Source organism: Brienomyrus brachyistius, chromosome 5, assembly GCF_023856365.1.
Source record: "Brienomyrus brachyistius isolate T26 chromosome 5, BBRACH_0.4, whole genome shotgun sequence".
In the NCBI taxonomy this organism is placed as follows: Eukaryota; Metazoa; Chordata; class Actinopteri; order Osteoglossiformes; family Mormyridae; genus Brienomyrus; species Brienomyrus brachyistius.
Window position 1 is genome coordinate 37,541,203 of NC_064537.1, and position 21,132 is coordinate 37,562,334.

The window sequence follows — 21,132 nt, forward strand, 5'->3', positions numbered from 1 at the left end:
CTTAGGCCTTGGTCAACTTTTTTGATAGCTAAGGTTCTTTTATTTGTTGTGGAGCGCTGTGCAGAATGGTCCCAGTTCAGATCTCCTCTTCATTAATGTTTTTTTCATTATTATTATTGAATTGACATTCCTAAAGTATTAATAGTGGTATTAGTGTCACAAAGGTTTTTCTCTTAAAATGCATATTCTAATACACTTTTATTCTGCTTGAACAATTAATTGCATACTGAACACAAACTTGCACCTTTTGTACTATTCTTAAAGCATTTGCATCTCAGAACTCAGAAATTCTTTGTCTGTTAGATCAAAACCCAGAAAGGAGACATTGTCGAATGATAGGTATACAGGACTGACCTTCCTGAATTAAACTTGTTCCCCCAAAGAAGAAACTCACTCTTATGTGGTGAACTTCTTCTACAACATCAATTCCAAGAAACAAATTTCATTGGCTATTCTGAAGAATTACACATTCTGGGTGTGTGTGAAAATTGTGCGGGATTCCTCCTGCAGTGTAAAGACACATAGTTAGTCTAACTTGCATCTTTATATTGCGCATAGTTTGCAAGTGTATGTACCCTCTGAAGGACTGGCATCCTGCTGTCCTGGGTGTACCCCAGCCTTGTGCCCTGTGATGGACTGGCATCCCATTTAGGGTGTACCCCAGCCTTGTACCTGGGATATCACCTGTAAATCTGACCAGGATAAGTGGGTAGAAGATAGATGGGAAATGGGCACATCCAGGTCACCACCAGAGAAGCAAAAGAACAGAGGTGGAACTGAGTGCTGTTCCATATTATGTATGATATATTTTCCTATAATAATCCTATAAGCTTGCCTATTGTATCTGGCATTAGTAGTTGATGGGGAGGGGAAAAGAAGGGTAAGGGAACTAATTAGCCTAACACCATGTTTTTGGAGTAATAGAACTGTAAACTCTGGAACATGAATTCAATCCACTGACACAGGATATGTGAGGCAATAGAGCTACCAACCAAGCCACCATGCTGCTTGGTATGTTTGTAACACAATATTTAATTTGACAATGTGAATTGACACTGCCTGCTGAAGTTAACCTCTCATCATGCGAAAAGCCGTATTGTAAATGCAAAATAAATGCTCATGTCATCTAATGGTCTTTGCAATAGAAGGAAATGTATATGTTGACGTTGGATGAAGTCCTTAACTGTACTCGCCTATCAGCTACATTGTGCAGGACCTAATGGAGACAGACTTGTACAAACTGCTGAAGACTCAGCAGCTCAGCAATGACCACATCTGCTACTTCCTCTACCAGATCCTTAGAGGCCTCAAGTATATCCATTCAGCTAACGTGTTACACAGAGACCTTAAGCCCTCCAATCTCCTAATCAACACCAACTGTGACCTCAAGGTAAGAATTCCAGGTAACAGGGTGTACCTAACTCGTTTTTGAAAATATTCATTATAACTACATAGCTTAAAAAACATCTGGTAGCGATGACATTACGAATTTTTCCTCTGAAAATATACCACACACTATAAAGAGTTTTATAGGTAATACAATTACCTATAATAATTAAGGTAATACATCTCCATGAATATATATTAAACAGAAACTCTTAATTAAAACCATTATTTTCCACACTTCACTGGTCCCTGATAAAGTTTGCATTCTACCTTTGTCTCAAATATTCACATACATGTTTTTTGTTTTCAGGTATGACTTACAAAATGTATTTTAATTAGGCAAACATTTCCTATGCGAATAACAGATCTGGGGGCAGCATGGTGGTGCAGTGGTTAGCACTGTTGCCTCACACCTCTGGGACCCAGGTTCGAGTCTCCACCTGGGTTACATGTGTGTGGAGTTTGCATGTTCTCCTCATGTCGTCGTGGGGTTTCCTCCGGGTACTCCGGTTTCCCTCCACAGTCCAAAAACATACTGAGGCTAATTGGAGTTACTAAATTGCCCGTAGGTGTGTGAGTGTATGGTGTGTGAGTGTGCCCTGCGATGGGCTGGATGAGTGTGCTGGCCCCCCATCCTGGTTGTTCCCTGCCTCGTGCCCATTGCTTCCGGGATAGGCTCCGGACCCCCCACGACCCAGTAGGATAAGTGGTTTGGAAAATGGTTGGATGGATAACAGATACGTAGATGTTAGTCAATTCTGTTTTCTTTTTAGCATATTTGTTCACTGTATTTCATACCTAAACATTACATTAAAATTCATGATTTTTTATGTGAAATAGTAAAATATAAATATTTATTTGTATTAGAAAAAAGTAATAAGAAAATACCCTGACATTCATTCGGGATGCCCAATAAGTGATTTAAGACAATCTTAACTGAAAATAGGTATATACCAGATCATAATTTAAGCAACTAAATTAAAATCTCAGAATCAATAATAAAATCCTAAATGGGATGCATAACATTATTTATAAGTTTTTGTGCAGAACATGTCAAAGTACAGAGTGGTATTTTAAAAGCAATTAAAAATATATGCTATATATTTTTTCTTAATAAAACAAAGAATCATATAGTGCAAGTAATTATAAGATGCATAAGTAAATATTTTAAAATCACGATTGAGCATTTTAAAAGCATGAATGGAAGAAGTAGTTTAAATGTGCATTTAAATTACAATGAAAGATGCTGTAGTCCTTAATCAGCAGAGTTGTAATGAATGTTTGTACTTAGATCTTTGAAGCAGATAGAAAGTGTTGTGAAATTTAAACTTGAGATCCGTGAATCCCAACTTCAAATGAGTTACTCCTGCCTTCACAATCAATTTCATTAGAAAAATATAACCATATTGCTCTATTGCTTATCGATTTCATTATAATATATCATGGATTTTTCACTTTCTTTCAGTTTTCATAAATCTTTTTTTAAGCTCTGACACCAACATTGGACTGTCTGATCTGTGAAGAAAATGAGACAGAAAATCAAAACAAGATTTGTGGTAAAGAACACAGTGAAATCACTCACTCTGCTAACTTTTGGATTTGAAGCAGTGACCTTTTTACCACAGGCTGACCATCCTAACAGTCTGTGCTAACCATCACCTAGGGGTTAAGGATCTTGCTCAGGGGTCCAAAGAATAAAGTCACTCTGTCTACTTTGGGATTTGAATCAGCAACTTTCCAGGCACAACATCCTAATTTTCTGAGCCACACACCACCGGTAGATGGACGGTAGATTGGTTTTACATTGCCTTTTTCATTTGTATGAATATGCTATGTGTACTATAGTAGCCTCGTGCCTTCAGCGTTGAGGTATGAATGTCACCTCTGCTTTCTTTGTGTGTAATTTGCATGTCCTCTTTGTGATCTGTGGGTTTCCTTTTTTCAGCTCTCCACTATCCTCCCTCAGTACAAACACATGAGTTAGACCCACTGGTTTCTCAAAATCCCCTGTAGTATGTGCCCTATAGTGGACTGGCATCCCATCCAGGGTGTACCCTATATTATGCCTTCTGCTCAGGGGCATCAGGGGGGCATGGATATCCGGCCAGACTCCGTGGGCCCTTTAAACATGTAAAATTATACTTAAAATTGGGCAGGGTGGCCCAGAATCTCCATCTATGCCCTGCACCTGCTGCCTGGTACAGACTCTATGCACTAATACCCAGACCTGGATAAGCCATTAGACTGGTGTTTGATAATCAGAATATAACATCATTTTAGTACATCAGAAAAAATGAAATTATTGTCATTTCAGGTACAATATGAAATAATGTAAAAATATTTTAATATGAAACACTTAAAATTCATAGTTTTCTTACCCCGGTTTTTCTGGCTGATTATTTTCAGTTTCATTCTGCTCTGCTTCTGATGTCTTTTAATAAAAATACAAACCTTGTTAGAGAAATATGATCATAAAGGTAATAATCAATTTTTAACCCAGACATCCTGTTAGCTGTGTTTTTGATACATTTTATACTTTGAAGCCTCTATTTAACTATTTTGTTAATTCAATTACCAGTTAACACTCAGTGAACGGTCAGTCAAATCAATACAGTACTGATTTATGATGATCTGAAAAAAAAATTAAAAGCTGCAGGGATGGATGAATTATAACTATATATAAAAAAATAAGTCCAGTGCTTTAACTTTGGTAGCTACATTGAATCTTGTCAGGGTCAGCACCTATCCGTCCGAGTTCTTTGTGTCTTCTCCGTGTTTGGCCAGCAGGTGTCGCTGGCCATCCTGTCCACCCCGTTGTCAGTCTTTAGCATGTTTCCCCAACTCACTTGATGGCTGCATATTTTGCTTTGAGCCTTGGTTGTGTTTTACCTGTCTTTGTTATTCCCCAGTGTTAGATTCTGTTTCCTTTTTTCTCTGTCAGTTTCATAGGTTCCCTGTTTGATCTCCCAGGTCCTTGAGTTAATTATTAGTTTCACCTGTTACCTGTTCTTGTGCCAGTCCTTGTGTGTTCAACCTGATTGCTCGTTGTCCTGCACCCTTCCTGACTGGTTAATTGTTTCATGTCTCACTTCTCCTGTGTCATTACCCAGTGTGGTTGTGTATTTAGGTTCCTGCCTTGGTTCAGTTCCTCAGTGGGTCATTGCATTTCATGTGTATTTCAGTTGTATTAAGTATCTTAGAAGTTACCCTGTGTTGTGTTATTTGTGTTTTGTTGTCTGTCTGTCTGTCTGTCTGTCTGCCTGCCCGCCTGCCCCTTGTTGCCCTGACCCCTTGTAGTTAGTCTATTTTTCCCTATTTGCCTATTTCCCTATTTTGACCCCTCATGGTCCGTTTTTTTTTTTTGTAGTGTTCCCAGTGTTTTCGGTTCTGTTAATAAACCCATGTGTTCCTGTGAGCTGCCAGTGGATCGTCACCTCTTTTTCTCACCTACATGATGCCCCACCCCCGTGCCAGAACCACCCAAGGCCATGACAGAATCTAGTCTCTTCCCTGATAGACACTGATCCATGAAAAATGTATAATTAGTATTTTAATAGTACTTAAATGTTTCCCATAATCCAAATGTTTAGTACAGGTATCTTATATGGTTCCTAATATAAGTTTTGCGTTTGTTTTGTGGAAAATAATTAAAATGTCTCTTTAAATCCTGGTGCAATTTCAGTATCCAAAATAGTTTATAATTATTAAATCATTCAGATTCAATGACAAATAAACTGTCTATTTTTCTTCCAGAATTAAACATACATGTTTTATGACGGTTTATCAAAACTGGAAATAAAACTTTTCTCATTGAGGTCATCGGCGTTTCGGACAAAGTCGCTTAGTGGTCATGTAATGAACTACATGTGTAGAAGGGCAAGAGATGCATAACAGGTAGTGTCGTTCTTAAGCTCAAGGTCAATTATATATAGGGTTTGTGTGTGTGTAAGTGAAATGTATTTCAGCAACATGAGCTGCACTCCACTTGTACTTTGAAAGGGAAATAAATTCATGTAATTTGCTGCTAGACAGAAGTGTTTCTCGTTGAATCACGATAACTTTGCTGTTACTAAGCAACATAAAAATTATCTTTGGTTTCTATATCCTATATTTCAATTACAGTAGGCATAGTTATTTCTTATCAATCATCTAAAATCCATATTGCAAACGTTTTAGGCTGGGTCTTTATTTCTGGTATGAAAATAATCCCCTTCTCCAGCTTCTGTATGTAAAAATTTTAAAGGCCGAATTGGAATGATCTAAATTAGCTGATCCCAATTTTATTTTTATAAATAGCCTGAAAACCAACTGAATTACTCTTAAACAGCCAGCCCTCCATCCTCAAGAAAAATCACAGGCCTCAGTTATTGAGGACTAAGAGAATTTTAACATATTCACATACTGAACAATGTGAAATAGCAACTGTAATACTTACTTTACCCTCTTCACCTCTCAATTTATTTCCCATTCCTGTCTTTCTGAGCACAGGAAAACCAGCACCAAAACCTGTTCAAATACAGCAATTCGTAATAAGTGAGAATGCAGTTATTCATATATTAGTATTATATAGTATTTTGAATGCTACAGAAATATAACCACAAACAAGAAAAAAACACTAAAGAATCAATATGCTTTCTCGTACTTGGAAGTTTTATAGTGGACGGTCCAACACCTTTGACTCCCTTTTCCTTTGACTCTTCTCTGTTTCTTTCAGCTCCTCCGCCACTCGATGTATCACGTTTACCATGAGAGACTGTAGCATCATCTGTAGTCTTCTGAAAGATTTCATTTATTTTGGTCGACTGGGTAAACTCGTGTGAATAAATGGTCCGTGTTTTAGTCATGTAGAAGGCTATAGTGCTCTGTCTTGTGTTTTTGTACCTCTATCAGCTTTACTCCTTTGTCTGTCTTCCTCAGTGCAGGCATTCCTGGGCCCAAACCTGAAGCATAAACTGAAGGCTGTGGGAAAAACTCATCCAATAGCAAAGATGACTGACCACGGTCATTCTCATACTCACTCTTTTTACTGTCATTTCTTTGTTTTCTTTAATGATTCCAGACTCAAAATGAAAATATTAAAAACTAGGAAACTTAAAAATGTATGTTTAACTATTTCATACAGTGAATCTGTGTCTCTAAATTGCCCCTAGTGTGTGATTGTGGTGTGTGTGCCCTGTGAAGGACTGCCATTCTCTCCCTGATATCCTTTGCCTCATGTCCTGGCTCAATGTCATGCAGTATTGAATAAGCATTTGGAAAATGGGTGGATTGATCAATGCATGGATGGATATATGGGATATATGGATATTTTGCATAATCTCCATGAAACCAGGTTGCTCCGTTTCATATTACTCAATAGTTACCTGGCAGCATCACTCCAACAGATCCTGCTGCCCACTTTTTCGTGGCTGCTGGCTCCCTGTCATCAGGACCAAGATTTGGGGTTGGTGCCTTCATGATCATCTATAGGAATATAATTTAGTTCACAACTAAAGAATGCTGGCAATTTATAAGCTCTACAGTATAAATCAATGAATCAGTGTTTTACTTATAGGTTCTTCAGGGTGTGAGTCACTCTAATAAAGGCTGAGTTATACACTGGTATGTTGCTAGCTTGCTGTTTTTGCCATGGTCGCTGCTGTTCATGCTGTTGAAAAAAAAGACTGTTTATGCTAGAGCTGCACGATATTGAAAAATTTCAGGTATCTGGTATGTGATTTTTTTTGTGATAAATATATTTTAGCTAAATTAAGCCTCCCACACTCAGCCAGCTAGTGTTTTGGTGGTGTAATTGCAGAGCAACACAGACACACCACAGACATGTAAATACCTGTCCTGAACCTTCTTCTCCCTTCTCCTCCACTCTTCCTTCTGTTTTCTTTAGCACTGGAAACCCTGCACCAATACCTGTACAGCCAAGCAGTAAATACAAGGATGACCAATGAGAGAGCTGCTGTGTATACTTCTGTAAAATGCTGAAGTAAGATTCCTGCAGTTAATTGTATGGAAGAACAAAATCTGAAGACTTCAGTACTCTCCAAATGTACTTTACCTGGCAGTTTGAATCCCATCATCCCTGCTCCTCCCACCTTTATTCCAACTGGCTTTGTTGCTGTCTCCTCATCCAGTTTTGGTGGTGCAGAAGTGGGGCTTAAGGAAGATATATGGAGGAGAATGCGAGGGTCTTTGGGTGCGCGAGTGTGGCGATTCTTAAGAGCGATTCGGAACTTTTGTGCAGTGAAATCCAATGAGGGGGAATCCAGCTGTAAAGGAGATTCTCTCAATTTCGTATCATTAATAAAAGAACACTGTGTCCTATGCATCCTGCTTGTAACTGCTTATTCTGGATAGAGTCAGACAGATCCCAGTAAGCAAAGGGCATGAAGCACAGGACACACAGCATAGACAACATAAGGTACAACGCAAAGACACACCCTGGATAGAATGCCATACACACGGCTCACACATAATCATACACTACAGGCCATTCAGTGATGCCAGTTAAGCTAGCCACATGTCTTTGGACCCCGTGAAAACAGTACAGAGAGGGTGAACTTGCAAGCTAAACACAAAGAGCAGAAGTCTGAGAAAACAGAAACAATGGACCACCATGCTTAACTTAAAATTCAAGATTTTAATAATTCTAACAACTTCTGACATTTTCTGATCATTTTAGCAGTACAAAATTGCATGCATGATGGAATTAAAGGATCTCGGTTGTCCACATAAGAATATGTTGATTTTGCAGAGTTCTATGTGTCCCAGGGTCAATAAGGGAAGGGCTTGCCTTATTCTTCTTTAACCAATCACAGTCTTCATTGTATGACATCACCACATTTGCAATTTTTTTAAATCATTTTCAAATGATCATTTTCATCAAGGAAACATTGCATGGCTCAACAAGCTAAGCCTATCTGCTTTTGTTTGCGAGGTTGCTGTTTGCCATTATTATTGTTATTATTATTAACATTTTAATTATTATTGATATTATGATGGGGGTGGCATGGTGGTGCAGTGCTTAGCACTATTGCCTCACACCTCTGGGACCCGGGTTCGAGTCTCCGCCTGGGTCACATGTGTGCGGAGTTTGCATGTTCTCCCCATGTCGTCGTGGGGTTTCCTCCGGATACTCCGGTTTCCCCCCACAGTTCAAAGACATGCTGAGGCTAATTGGAGTTACTAAATTGCCCATAGGTGCGCATGTGTGAGTGAATGGTGTGTGAGTGTGCCCTGCGAAGGGCTGGCCCCCCATCCTGAGTTGCTCCCTGCCTCGTGCCCATTGCTTCCACGATAGGCTCTGGACCCCCCGCGACCCAGTAGAATAAGCCTTTTGGAAAATGGATGGATGGATGATATTATCATCATGAAAAAATACACACCCTTACATTGCCCTACACAGTCTTTGCAGGGAAGCATATACCTATGTTTTGTTCTCTCCTTTGTTGACCCAGTGACACACTAAACTTGGCAAAATTAGGACATGCATCCACATAAAACCTACTGCTTTAGCAGTAGAACTGAACTCCAAAAAAGTGGTTAAATGTTTGGATGATAATTCTTACCTGAAGGTTAAAAACTTCTTCGTTTTCATGGGTCCTTTTCTGAATTCTTTTTTTTCCCACTCCATCCTTTGTAATCTGCTTTCTTCCCTCATTTCCATCTGTTTCTTTGTTCACGATTCTTGTTCTGCATTGTCCTGTAATTTCTGCAAACAGTTTCCCGTGTTCACTTGTTTTGTGCAATTTTGCATCACCGAATTGACTCTGAATCTCTTTTACATTTGTAAAATTTTCATCTTCTTCTAGTTTTACACCCTTTTCGATTTTCAGCTGTATTTTTGGTCTTTGTCCTTCTGTTGTGCTCCTTGTACATTCATTGATATTCCTTCTTCTCTCTGCTCCCCTTATTAGTCCTCTGTCCACAGCATAAAGAGTGTCACCATTTTGATTCCCATCATTATTTCTGGTTTCTTCTGTCTCTTCTATTGCCCATCCATCTCTAAGTGTAATGCCCACTGTTTCAACGTTTGCACTAAATCCTTCGATAAGTTCTGATTTGCAAGCTGGGGCCACATTCAAATCCATTCCATCTCCCTCTTCCATTGTTTTTATGTCTACATTTTCATCTGACAAATGCCCTTCATCTTTAGTTTCTCCTACTTTCAATATGGTTCGCTGTTTTTCAAGACATTCATTGTCACGTTCTTCCTTTTTGGTTTCCTTTTGTTCAGCTACTTTGAACAAATCAATTACTTGAGAATTCCTCCCAAAAATATTTTCATGTGTTCGAGGTTCTTCTGTTTGTTGCAGATCTGTTTTTGTTTCATTCGTTTTGCTCATATCTAATGCTTCATGGAATATGTTGATATTCTCATAAGGTTGCTCTTCTGTAGATATATGAAGTATTTCTTGTTCTTTTACTTTATATACATTTTCTCTATGTTTCCTATCATCTCGCAATTCTGTCACTGAGATCTCTAAATTTTTTTCTTCTCTTATATTTTGTACATTTACTTCACATGCTTTAGATTCTCCAACATCTACCCAGGATGCTGCTACTTCTTCATTTATCTTACTCTCTTCTCTCCATCTCTCTTCATGGAGAGATAAACATCTTTCCCTTTCTCCATCCTCCCCACCGTCTTCAATCACACCTGATTCCTCAATGTTTTCTGTTACTGAACCTTGATTTTTTTCTTCATCCAGCTCATCTCTCAATTTGTTCATGTCTCCTTCCTCTTCTATACTGTCTTTCTCTGTTTCAAATTGCCCCATGTTTAATGTGAAAACACCTTCTGGTAAAGTAACCTGATCATTGCTTTTCTCATATCTCTGTGTTGCATTCTTTTCCATTTCAGCAGATTCTTCCTCTCTTTGGACCTCATCTTGTCCTGCCACCTGTGTTTTTCTCATCTCTTCCTCTCCTCCTGCCATGATTGTTTCATGTTTTATTTCAGGTTCCTTCAGCAGAAGCTTTTCTTGCACTTCCACCTCTACCACTTCATTCTTTTTTGCTCCTCTATTATCCTTCTCCTCTCTTAATTGGTCTGACTTTCCATCTTTCATACTGACCTCGGCACCAGCTGACTCTTCAATGGAAGATCTTTCCTCTCTTCTTCTTTCTTTGTATTCCTCTCCCTCATAGTTTATATCATCCATCCATTCTGTTCTTGATATCTCTTTGGTTATTTCAGCAACTATTTTCTTTGCTTCCATGGATTCTCCAACATCCACCCAGGATGCTGCTACTTCTTCATTTATCTTACTCTCTTCTCTCCATCTCTCTTCCAGAAGGATTTCTATGTCTCTCATTCCCACAGAGGCATCATTTTTTTCTTTTTCTGACTCAGATAAACATCTTTCCCTTTCTCCATACTCTCCACCTCCTTCAATTACATCTGATTTATCTCTTTCTTCTGTTACAGATCCTTGACTTTTGTCTTCTTCATCCAACTCATCTCTCAATTTGTCCACATCTCCCTCCTCTTCCACTTTCTCTTTTTCTCTTTCTTGCACTTCTGTCTCTACCCTTTCATTCAGTTCTGCTCCTCTATTCTCTTCCTCCTCTTCGACTTTGTCTAACTCTCCATCTTCCATGCTGGCCTCAACTCCAGTTGGCTCTTCTTTGTGAGATCTTTCCTCCCTTTCTCTTTCTTTCTCTTTGTCCACTTCTCCCTCATCCTTCCATTCTGTTCCTGATGTCACTTTGTTTTCTTTAGCTAGTTTTTCATTTGCTGCCACAGATTCTCCAACATCCACCCAGGATGCTGCTACTTCTTCATTTATCTTACTCTCTTCTCTCCATCTCTCTTCATGGAGGATTTCTATGTCTCTCATTACCACAGAAGCATCATTTCCTTCTTTTTCTGACTCAGATAAACATCTTTGCCTTTCTCCATCCTCTCCACCTTCTTCAATTACATCTGATTCATCTCTTTCTTCTGTTACAGATCCTTGACTTTTGTCTTCTTCATCAAACTCATCTCTCAATTTGTCCACATCTCCCTCCTCTTCCACTTTCTCTTTTTCTCTTTCTTGCACTTCTGTCTCTACCCTTTCATTCAGTTCTGCTCCTCTATTCTCCTCCTCCTCTTCGACTTTATCTAACTCTCCATCTTCCATGCTGGCCTCAACTCCAGTTGGCTCTTCTTTGTGAGATCTTTCCTCCCTTTCTCTTTCTTTGTCCACTTCTCCCTCATCCTTCCATTCTGTTCCTGATGTCACTTTGTTTTCTTTAGCTAGTTTTTCATTTGCTGCCACAGATTCTCCAACATCCACCCAGGATGCTGCTACTTCTTCATTTATCTTACTCTCTTCTCTCCATCTCTCTTCATGGAGGATTTCTATGTCTCTCATTACCACAGAAGCATCATTTCCTTCTTTTTCTGACTCAGATAAACATCTTTGCCTTTCTCCATCCTCTCCACCTTCTTCAATTACATCTGATTCATCTCTTTCTTCTGTTACAGATCCTTGACTTTTGTCTTCTTCATCAAACTCATCTCTCAATTTGTCCACATCTCCCTCCTCTTCCACTTTCTCTTTTTCTCTTTCTTGCACTTCTGTCTCTACCCTTTCATTCAGTTCTGCTCCTCTATTCTCCTCCTCCTCTTCGACTTTGTCTAACTCTCCATCTTCCATGCTGACCTCAACTCCAGTTGGCTCTTCTTTGTGAGATCTTTCCTCCCTTTCTCTTTCTTTCTCTTTGTCCACTTCTCCCTCATCCTTCCATTCTGTTCCTGATGTCACTTTGTTTTCTTTAGCTAGTTTTTCATTTGCTGCCACAGATTCTCCAACATCCACCCAGGATGCTGCTACTTCTTCATTTATCTTACTCTCTTCTCTCCATCTCTCTTCATGGAGGATTTCTATGTCTCTCATTCCCACAGAAGCATCATTTCCTTCTTTTTCTGACTCAGATAAACATCTTTGCCTTTCTCCATCCTCTCCACCTTCTTCAATTACATCTGATTCATCTCTTTCTTCTGTTACAGATCCTTGACTTATGTCTTCTTCATCCAACTCATCTCTCAATTTGTCCACATCTCCCTCCTCTTCCACTTTCTCTTTTTCTCTTTTTTGCACTTCTGTCTCTACCCATTCTTTCAGTTCTGCTCCTCTATTCTCCTCCTCCTCTTTGACTTTGTCTAACTCTCCATCTTCCATGCTGACCTCAACTCCAGTTGGCTCTTCTTTGGGAGATCTTTCCTCCCTTTCTCTTTCTTTCTCTTTGTCCACTTCTCCCTCATCCTTCCATTCTGTTCCTGATGTCACTCTGTTTTCTTTAGCTAGTTTTTCGTTTGCTGCCACAGATTCTCCAACATCCACCCAGGATGCTGCTACTTCTTCATTTATCTTACTCTCTTCTCTCCATCTCTCTTTCTGGAGGATTTCTATGTCTCTCATTCCCACAGAAGCATCATTTCCTTCTTTTTCTGACTCAGATAAACATCTTTGCCTTTCTCCATCCTCTCCACCTTCTTCAATTACATCTGATTCATCTCTTTCTTCTGTTACAGATCCTTGACTTTTGTCTTCTTCATCAAACTCATCTCTCAATTTGTCCACATCTCCCTCCTCTTCCACTTTCTCTTTTTCTCTTTCTTGCACTTCTGTCTCTACCCTTTCATTCAATTCTGCTCCTCTATTCTCCTCCTCCTCTTCGACTTTATCTAACTCTCCATCTTCCATGCTGGCCTCAACTCCAGTTGGCTCTTCTTTGGGAGATCTTTCCTCCCTTTCTCTTTCTTTCTCTTTGTCCACTTCTCCCTCATCCTTCCATTCTGTTCCTGATGTCACTTTGTTTTCTTTAGCTAGTTTTTCGTTTGCTGCCACAGATTCTCCAACATCCACCCAGGATGCTGCTACTTCTTCATTTATCTTACTCTCTTCTCTCCATCTCTCTTCATGGAGGATTTCTATGTCTCTCATTCCCACAGAAGCATCATTTCCTTCTTTTTCTGACTCAGATAAACATCTTTGCCTTTCGCCATCCTCTCCACCTTCTTCAATTACATCTGATTCATCTCTTTCTTCTGTTACAGATCCTTGACTTTTGTCTTCTTCATCAAACTCATCTCTCAATTTGTCCACATCTCCCTCCTCTTCCACTTTTTCTTTTTCTCTTTCTTGCACTTCTGTCTCTACCCTTTCATTCAGTTCTGCTCCTCTATTCTCCTCCTCCTCTTCGACTTTGTCTAACTCTCCATCTTCCATGCTGGCCTCAACTCCAGTTGGCTCTTCTTTGTGAGATCTTTCCTCCCTTTCTCTTTCTTTGTCCACTTCTCCCTCATCCTTCCATTCTGTTCCTGATGTCACTTTGTTTTCTTTAGCTAGTTTTTCATTTGCTGCCACAGATTCTCCAACATCCACCCAGGATGCTGCTACTTCTTCATTTATCTTACTCTCTTCTCTCCATCTCTCTTCATGGAGGATTTCTATGTCTCTCATTACCACAGAAGCATCATTTCCTTCTTTTTCTGACTCAGATAAACATCTTTGCCTTTCTCCATCCTCTCCACCTTCTTCAATTACATCTGATTCATCTCTTTCTTCTGTTACAGATCCTTGACTTTTGTCTTCTTCATCAAACTCATCTCTCAATTTGTCCACATCTCCCTCCTCTTCCACTTTCTCTTTTTCTCTTTCTTGCACTTCTGTCTCTACCCTTTCATTCAGTTCTGCTCCTCTATTCTCCTCCTCCTCTTCGACTTTGTCTAACTCTCCATCTTCCATGCTGGCCTCAACTCCAGTTGGCTCTTCTTTGTGAGATCTTTCCTCCCTTTCTCTTTCTTTGTCCACTTCTCCCTCATCCTTCCATTCTGTTCCTGATGTCACTTTGTTTTCTTTAGCTAGTTTTTCGTTTGCTGCCACAGATTCTCCAACATCCACCCAGGATGCTGCTACTTCTTCATTTATCTTACTCTCTTCTCTCCATCTCTTTTCCAGAAGGATTTCTATGTCTCTCATTCCCACAGAGGCATCATTTTTTTCTTTTTCTGACTCAGATAAACATCTTTCCCTTTCTCCATACTCTCCACCTCCTTCAATTACATCTGATTCATCTCTTTCTTCTGTTACAGATCCTTGACTTATGTCTTCTTCATCCAACTCATCTCTCAATTTGTCCACATCTCCCTCCTCTTCCACTTTCTCTTTTTCTCTTTCTTGCACTTCTGTCTCTACCCTTTCATTCAGTTCTGCTCCTCTATTCTCTTCCTCCTCTTCGACTTTGTCTAACTCTCCATCTTCCATGCTGGCCTCAACTCCAGTTGGCTCTTCTTTGTGAGATCTTTCCTCCCTTTCTCTTTCTTTCTCTTTGTCCACTTCTCCCTCATCCTTCCATTCTGTTCCTGATGTCACTTTGTTTTCTTTAGCTAGTTTTTCATTTGCTGCCACAGATTCTCCAACATCCACCCAGGATGCTGCTACTTCTTCATTTATCTTACTCTCTTTTCTCCATCTCTCTTTCTGGAGGATTTCTATGTCTCTCATTCCCACAGAAGCATCATTTCCTTCTTTTTCTGACTCAGATAAACATCTTTCCCTTTCTCCATCCTCTCCACCTTCTTCAATTACATCTGATTCATCTCTTTCTTCTGTTACAGACACTTGACTTTTGTCTTCTTCATCAAACTCATCTCTCAATTTGTCCACATCTCCCTCCTCTTCCACTTTCTCTTTTTCTCTTTCTTGCACTTCTGTCTCTACCCATTCTTTCAGTTCTGCTCCTCTATTCTCCTCCTCCTCTTCGACTTTGTCTAACTCTCCATCTTCCATGCTGACCTCAACTCCAGTTGGCTCTTCTTTGGGAGATCTTTCCTCCCTTTCTCTTTCTTTCTCTTTGTCCACTTCTCCCTCATCCTTCCATTCTGTTCCTGATGTCACTTTGTTTTCTTTAGCTAGTTTTTCGTTTGCTGCCACAGATTCTCCAACATCCACCCAGGATGCTGCTACTTCTTCATTTATCTTACTCTTTTCTCTCCATCTCTCTTCATGGAGGATTTTTATGTCTCTCATTCCCTCATAAATGTTATTTCCTTCCTTTTCTAACTCAAATACACATCTTTCCCTTCCTCCATTCCCTCCACTTTCTTCAGTTACATTGGATTCATCTCTGTCTTCTGTTATAGATCCTTGACTTTTGTCTTCTTCATCCAGCTCATCTCTCAATTTGTTCACATCTCCTTCCTCTTCCACCCGCTCTTTTGTTCTTTTATATTGCCCCATGTTTAATGTGAGAACACTTTCTGGTGAAATTTCTCCATCTTTGCTTTCTTCATTTCTTTGCGTTACATTCTTGTTCACATCAGCATATTCTTCCACTCTTTGGACTTCATCTTGTCCTGCCATTTGTGTTTTTCTACTCTCATCTCGTCCTTCCCCTGCCATGACTGTTTCAAGTATTATTTCTGTTTCCATCACCTGAAGCCTTTCTTGCACTCCCATCTCTGCTGTTTCATTCTGTTCCACTTCTCTTTTCTCCTCCTCCTGTCCGACTTTGTCTGACTCTCTATTTTCCATACTGACATCTACTTCTTTGCTTGCGGTTTCAAAGATTTCATATATCCCAGATCCACACTCCCCCTCTATCTTAGCTTCTTGTTTTTCTTCATAAGATTTTTCTTCTTTTTTCCTATTGTCCACCTTTTCTTTCTGCACAGGCTGAATTCTTGCACATTCTTCACCATTTTTTCCCACTGTGGATTCATCCTCCTTCCTATCTTCTTCTCCTAATTCATATAAGTAACTCATGTCCCTTTCATCTGCTCCAGCCAATTCTTTTTTATGGCTGTTTGTCTTTTTTTCTAGTCTTTGGCTTTTTTGTACTCCTTGCCACTTTCCTCTCATTTCTTCTCCCTTTGACCCTCTTTCTAAAACTCCCATACTTGTTTTTGTGATACTAACAATTCCCATTGATTCTTCTGTGCATCTTTCATTTTCTTCATTGCTTCCTTGTCCTGTGCTCCCTGCTTCCACTCCATCTGCAGGTTCTATTTCTAGTGTGTCAATAGTATCAGAAAGCAAAAATTCATCTACTCCAAATGGTGTCTCCCCTGCTACCGCTTCAGTTTTTCCATTTGAGCGTCCCATCATGTCTTCACGAATCATCACCACCTCTTTTACCCCACTCTCTCCTTTCACCTTCTCAGTCACATCACGTTCCTCAGTGTGCCCTCTGAAGATATTCACTTCATTTGACTGTATAAGATCTTCATATTTTCTTGCATTTTTCCTTTCTTTTTTTCTTTCCCATTTAGATTCATCTTCCTCTCTGAAAGGATATTCATCCCCTGGTAATCTGAAAGCTGCTTCTTCCACTGATTCAATTTTTTTTTCTGTTCTTTGATCAACAGATTTGTGAGATTCGTCCTCAGTTGTTTTGTCATCTTGCTTTTTATTTTCTTGTTCATTAGCAAAGATATAAGTATCTTCTACTTCCACCGCCAGTTTCATTTTGTCTTGTGTTATATCTGCCTTATCTTGACCATCATTAGCTTCTTGTTGGTTGGAAAGTAAAATCTCACGCTGCATCAAATTAACTACTCTTTCATCTGCAGTGTCCACATGTGACCAACATTTACTGTCTCTTTTGGTTTCTTCTCTTAAATAATTATCTTCTTCCTCCTTATCACTGTTTCTTTCTTCGCAAACTCTTGCTTCCGGGCTAATATGTGTATCATCGTTTCCTGTATTTGGAGGCGCTGGCGTCAAATATCGCTGCACAGCTGATGTGACATAGCCCTTTGAGTTTGCATTTATAAGAAAAAAAGGAAGCGGCAAATTTATTTTACCATCATTTATAATTTTTTACGCTACTATAATGACTATAGATAGTAAGAGAATATATAGCTAATCAACTTAATAATAAACACCGAACCACATACGTACCGCTACCCTTTTTTTGTCACGCTTGAAATCTAACCAGGAATATTATGCGAAAATGCAAACATGGAGTTGCGCTTTTCTACCTATGCACAGTGTATTTAACATCACCTACAATACCTACATAGTAAAACTGTAATTTGATATGAAAATACTGCGAAACAGTTTTATTAACTTTTATTAAGTGACAGTTATCATTTAAAGCCATGGTGCAGGTTCAAATCACCAACAGAACAATATACTGTTACCAGACTATTTACTTGCAATTAAACAATATTGCATATTAATAGATGTTATTATAATAAACCATTAATTCATGTACAATTATTAACATGTACTGTTTATCTTTGTGCGTCCTTAATAGACTTAAGCCTTAATAGCGTATAGCCTACAATATCATGTGGAATTACAGTAGGTTTTCTCCAAGCATCAATGATAAAAATAATGAAATATAATAAATAAATAAGCAAGTGCACGGACTTACCAAAATCTCCCAGAACACCTGCCCAATACGCGACAAAAAAGTGGACTGGGAATCCATGTTTAGAGAAAAGTTCGATATCCTGTTGCGATCAAACAGTTCGTGTCTTCAAACCTGACCAAGCAATAAACTGTTACGTCTGTACTGATCTTGTTGAACGTCAACGAAAATATAGAGCAAGTAAAGCAGTTATTTTGCTGATCAGTTCATTGAAGAAATGAATTTCCTGTAAATTTAATATTTATCGTTGATGTAATGAACTTTAGTGTAAGAACGGCAATATCTAAAGCGAGTTCTGTCGTCAGCCGAAATTAAAATTAAAGCCACAGCAAACTTTTTTCAAAAGACCAAAGTGGTTTAGTTCCTGTTGTCATTAAAATGAGGAAGAGACAAATGCACAGAGAAAACTGGACACCGCAGTCCGTCAAACTGAGGGGGGTGGAGTTTCTCATCAAGTTATCATCGACATCAGCGCTGGTGTATTTATTTCATTGGAAAAGTGGGCGTGCATGAAAGGAGTTAATTTGCCATCAGTTTATTTTTCTTGTTGAAAAAACTGCGGTTTACGTGTCAGTTACAATCATAAACTTCAAACTTATACAGACCGGACTTCCTCAAAAAGAAATAAAACCAGAATTATGTCGTGAATATAATAATGTTAACAGTTAACATTAACTGGTAACAAGTTAGTTCTTGATTTCGCTGCCTTTCCTGCTCATTAAATCGACCTACATTTCCATCTATGGAAATGTATTCATAAAAACTTAAGCCCCTCTCGTTAACCTCAGCCACCACTACCTCATTTCTAAATGCTTAACACAGGATGTCTTTTTAAACACTTGGTATTTAATAATAAAGTAGAGACACATTTATAACACGTTAGACTATCTGTTTCCCAGTTTACTGATTCTGTCCTGCCTGTTCACTATTGCATATTTTTGTTATATATATATATATATATATATATATATATATATATATATATATATATATATATATATATATATATATATATATATATATTGATGAGGGGGCGGCATGGTGGTGCAGTGGTTACATGCATGTTCGAGTTTCCACCTGGGTTACATGTTTGTGGAGTTTGCATATTCTCCCCATGTCGTCATGGGGTTTCCTCAGGCTACTCCGGTTTCCCCCCACAGTCCAAAGACATGCTGAGGCTAATTGGACTTGCTAAATTACCCGTAGGTGTGGATGTGTGTGTGAATGGTGTGTGAGTGTGCTCTGTGATGGGCTGGCCCCCCATCCTGGGTTGTTCCCTGCCTCGTACCCTTTGCGACCCAGTAGGATAAGCGGTTTGGAAAATGGATGGATGGATGATATTATCAACATGAAAAAATACACACCCTTACATTGCCCCACACAGTCTTTGCAGGTAAGCATATTCCTATGTTTTGTCCACTCCCTTGATCCAGTGACACACTGAACTTGGCAAAATCAGGACATGCATCCACATAAAACCTACTGCTTTAGCCTTGCCGATGTGCTGAGGCTGGATTTGAACTGGTGATCTTGTGATTACAGGCACACTGGCTTAGCCCGCTGAACCATACATACACTGCCCCCTCTGGGTGAGGAAACAGAAACATACAAAAAAAAATACAAACAAAGGGCCATTGTATTTATAAAAACAGACAATGTGATCAAGGAATAGTGAAAAATATTTAAAACTATTTATAAACAAAGCTAAATCATATTTTATTTGAATCAGATTGGATAGAAGAAGAAACATCTTGACTAAATAATCTGGAGTCAGATGCAAAATATCCTATAATGCAAAATATCACTTATGCATTTAACAGCTGCCTCCAGTAAGCAGTCCCTGCAGCCACCCGAAGCAGCTCACTCCCCACCTCACCAGGTACACCTGGGCCACACCCCTTTGTTAAACCAAGAGTATGCAGCAGCCAGCCCGAGGCAACACCTTCATAGGCAATGAAGTTATCTTCATTGCTAACTATAGGTGAGTTTCCATGATTGTAGTTGAGTAAGTTTGCACCTCTTTCCTGCTTTCGAATCCTTTCAGCTGAATGTGGTTTGAGTATGTGTTCTTATGAAATGGCAAAGGCAAAGTTCAGTTTTTCCCATAACTTTTTTTGTCTCCTCCCTTGTCACATCATTTAGGAAATAGTGATGCTGATGATGAACATGAAATCCATTATAGGTTATACATAGGTACACCTTGCTAGTACCAGGTCAAACCCCCTTTTGCCTTCAGACCTGCCTTAGTTCTTAGGGGTGTAGATTCAACAAGGTGTTAAAATATTCCACAGAGACTTTGGTCTACGTTGATATAATAGCATGGTCCAGTTGCTGCAGATTTGTCGGTTGCACCTTCATTATGCTAATCTCTCGTTCCACCACATCCCATAGGTGCTTTATTGGATTGAGATCTGGTGACTGTGGAGGCCATTTGAGTCCAGTGAATAAAGAGTGCCAAGAAAATATCCCCTGACACCATTACACCACCAGCAGCAGCCAGAATTGTTGATTGAAGGCAGGATGGATCCATGCTTTCATGTTGTTTATGCCAAACTCTGACCGTACCATCTGAATGTCGCAACAGAAATCGAGACTCATCTGACAAGGCAACATTTTCTTCCATGTCTTCTATCATTCAATTTTAATGAGCCCATGCCCACTGTAGCCTCAGTTCCCTGTTCTTAGCAAACAGGACTGGCTCCCTGTGTGGTTTTCTGCTGCAGTAGCCCATCTGCTTCAAGTTGGTTGTAATGAGTGGTTATCTGGGTTACTGTTGGCCAGTCTGGCCTTGTTTCCCTGACCTCTGCCATCAACAAGGTATTCTCAGCCAGAGAACTACCACTCACGTGACGTTTTTTCTTTTTCGCCCCATTCTGTATAAATCCTAGAGATGGTTCTGAATGAAAATCTCAGTAGACAAGCAGTTTCTGAAATACTCATATATGTCAGGATCTGGTTGTGCAGGTAATGCACACGGGCTGCTATCGCTCAGGCAGGAGAACGGGCAAGGAGCAAGCAGGAAGTGAAATCAGGGAAACGGGAATTTAATCAAGGAACGGGGTGCGGGAGACATCAGACGTCGACTAACATCAATGACAGACCATGAACTAAGGCAAAACAGGGACTGAAATAGACAAGACAGAGCAAAACAACAGGGTACAGCTGGGTATGATCGGGGAAGCACACGTGGATAATCAGGGGGGCGTGGCACACACGAGGAGCGGACGAGCTGGGCGTGACAATATAAGCCCATCTGGAATCAATAACTATGCCATGCTCAAAATCACTTACATTACCTTTATTCCCCATTCTGGTGTTTGATGTGAACAAAAATTTAAGCTACTTACCTGTATCGGCATAATTTTACACGTTGTTCTGCTG

The 21,132-nt window shown here is 39.5% G+C and overlaps 1 protein-coding gene and 1 long non-coding RNA gene across 13 annotated transcripts; one reads left to right on the forward strand and one right to left on the reverse strand.

The window, feature by feature from the left end:
• Positions 1-2,397: 2,397 nt before the first annotated feature.
• Positions 2,398-18,156, reverse strand: si:ch211-136m16.8 (trichohyalin). Of its 12 annotated transcripts, none has more exons than XM_049015812.1 (11): positions 17,755-18,156; positions 15,171-17,129; positions 8,949-13,607; positions 7,439-7,649; positions 7,217-7,293; positions 6,750-6,849; positions 6,268-6,326; positions 6,029-6,161; positions 5,822-5,892; positions 3,765-3,817; positions 2,398-2,901 (listed from the first exon to the last, which is right to left on the reverse strand). In XM_049015812.1, the coding sequence occupies exons 1-11, from the start codon at positions 17,809-17,811 to the stop codon at positions 2,838-2,840; spliced, it is 7,443 nt and encodes a 2,480-aa protein (XP_048871769.1). In that variant the 5' UTR covers positions 17,812-18,156; the 3' UTR covers positions 2,398-2,837. The 12 variants fall into 12 exon arrangements, with proteins under 12 accessions (XP_048871769.1, XP_048871766.1, XP_048871767.1 ...); XM_049015809.1 differs by having other exon boundaries at positions 8,949-11,513; positions 12,558-17,129; XM_049015810.1 differs by having other exon boundaries at positions 8,949-14,126; positions 17,755-18,155.
• On the forward strand, positions 6,764-7,706 carry LOC125743128 (uncharacterized). Its single transcript, XR_007398286.1, has 3 exons — positions 6,764-6,829; positions 6,941-6,987; positions 7,271-7,706. It is a non-coding gene; the product is annotated as an uncharacterized LOC125743128 (long non-coding RNA).
• Positions 18,157-21,132: the final 2,976 nt, after the last annotated feature.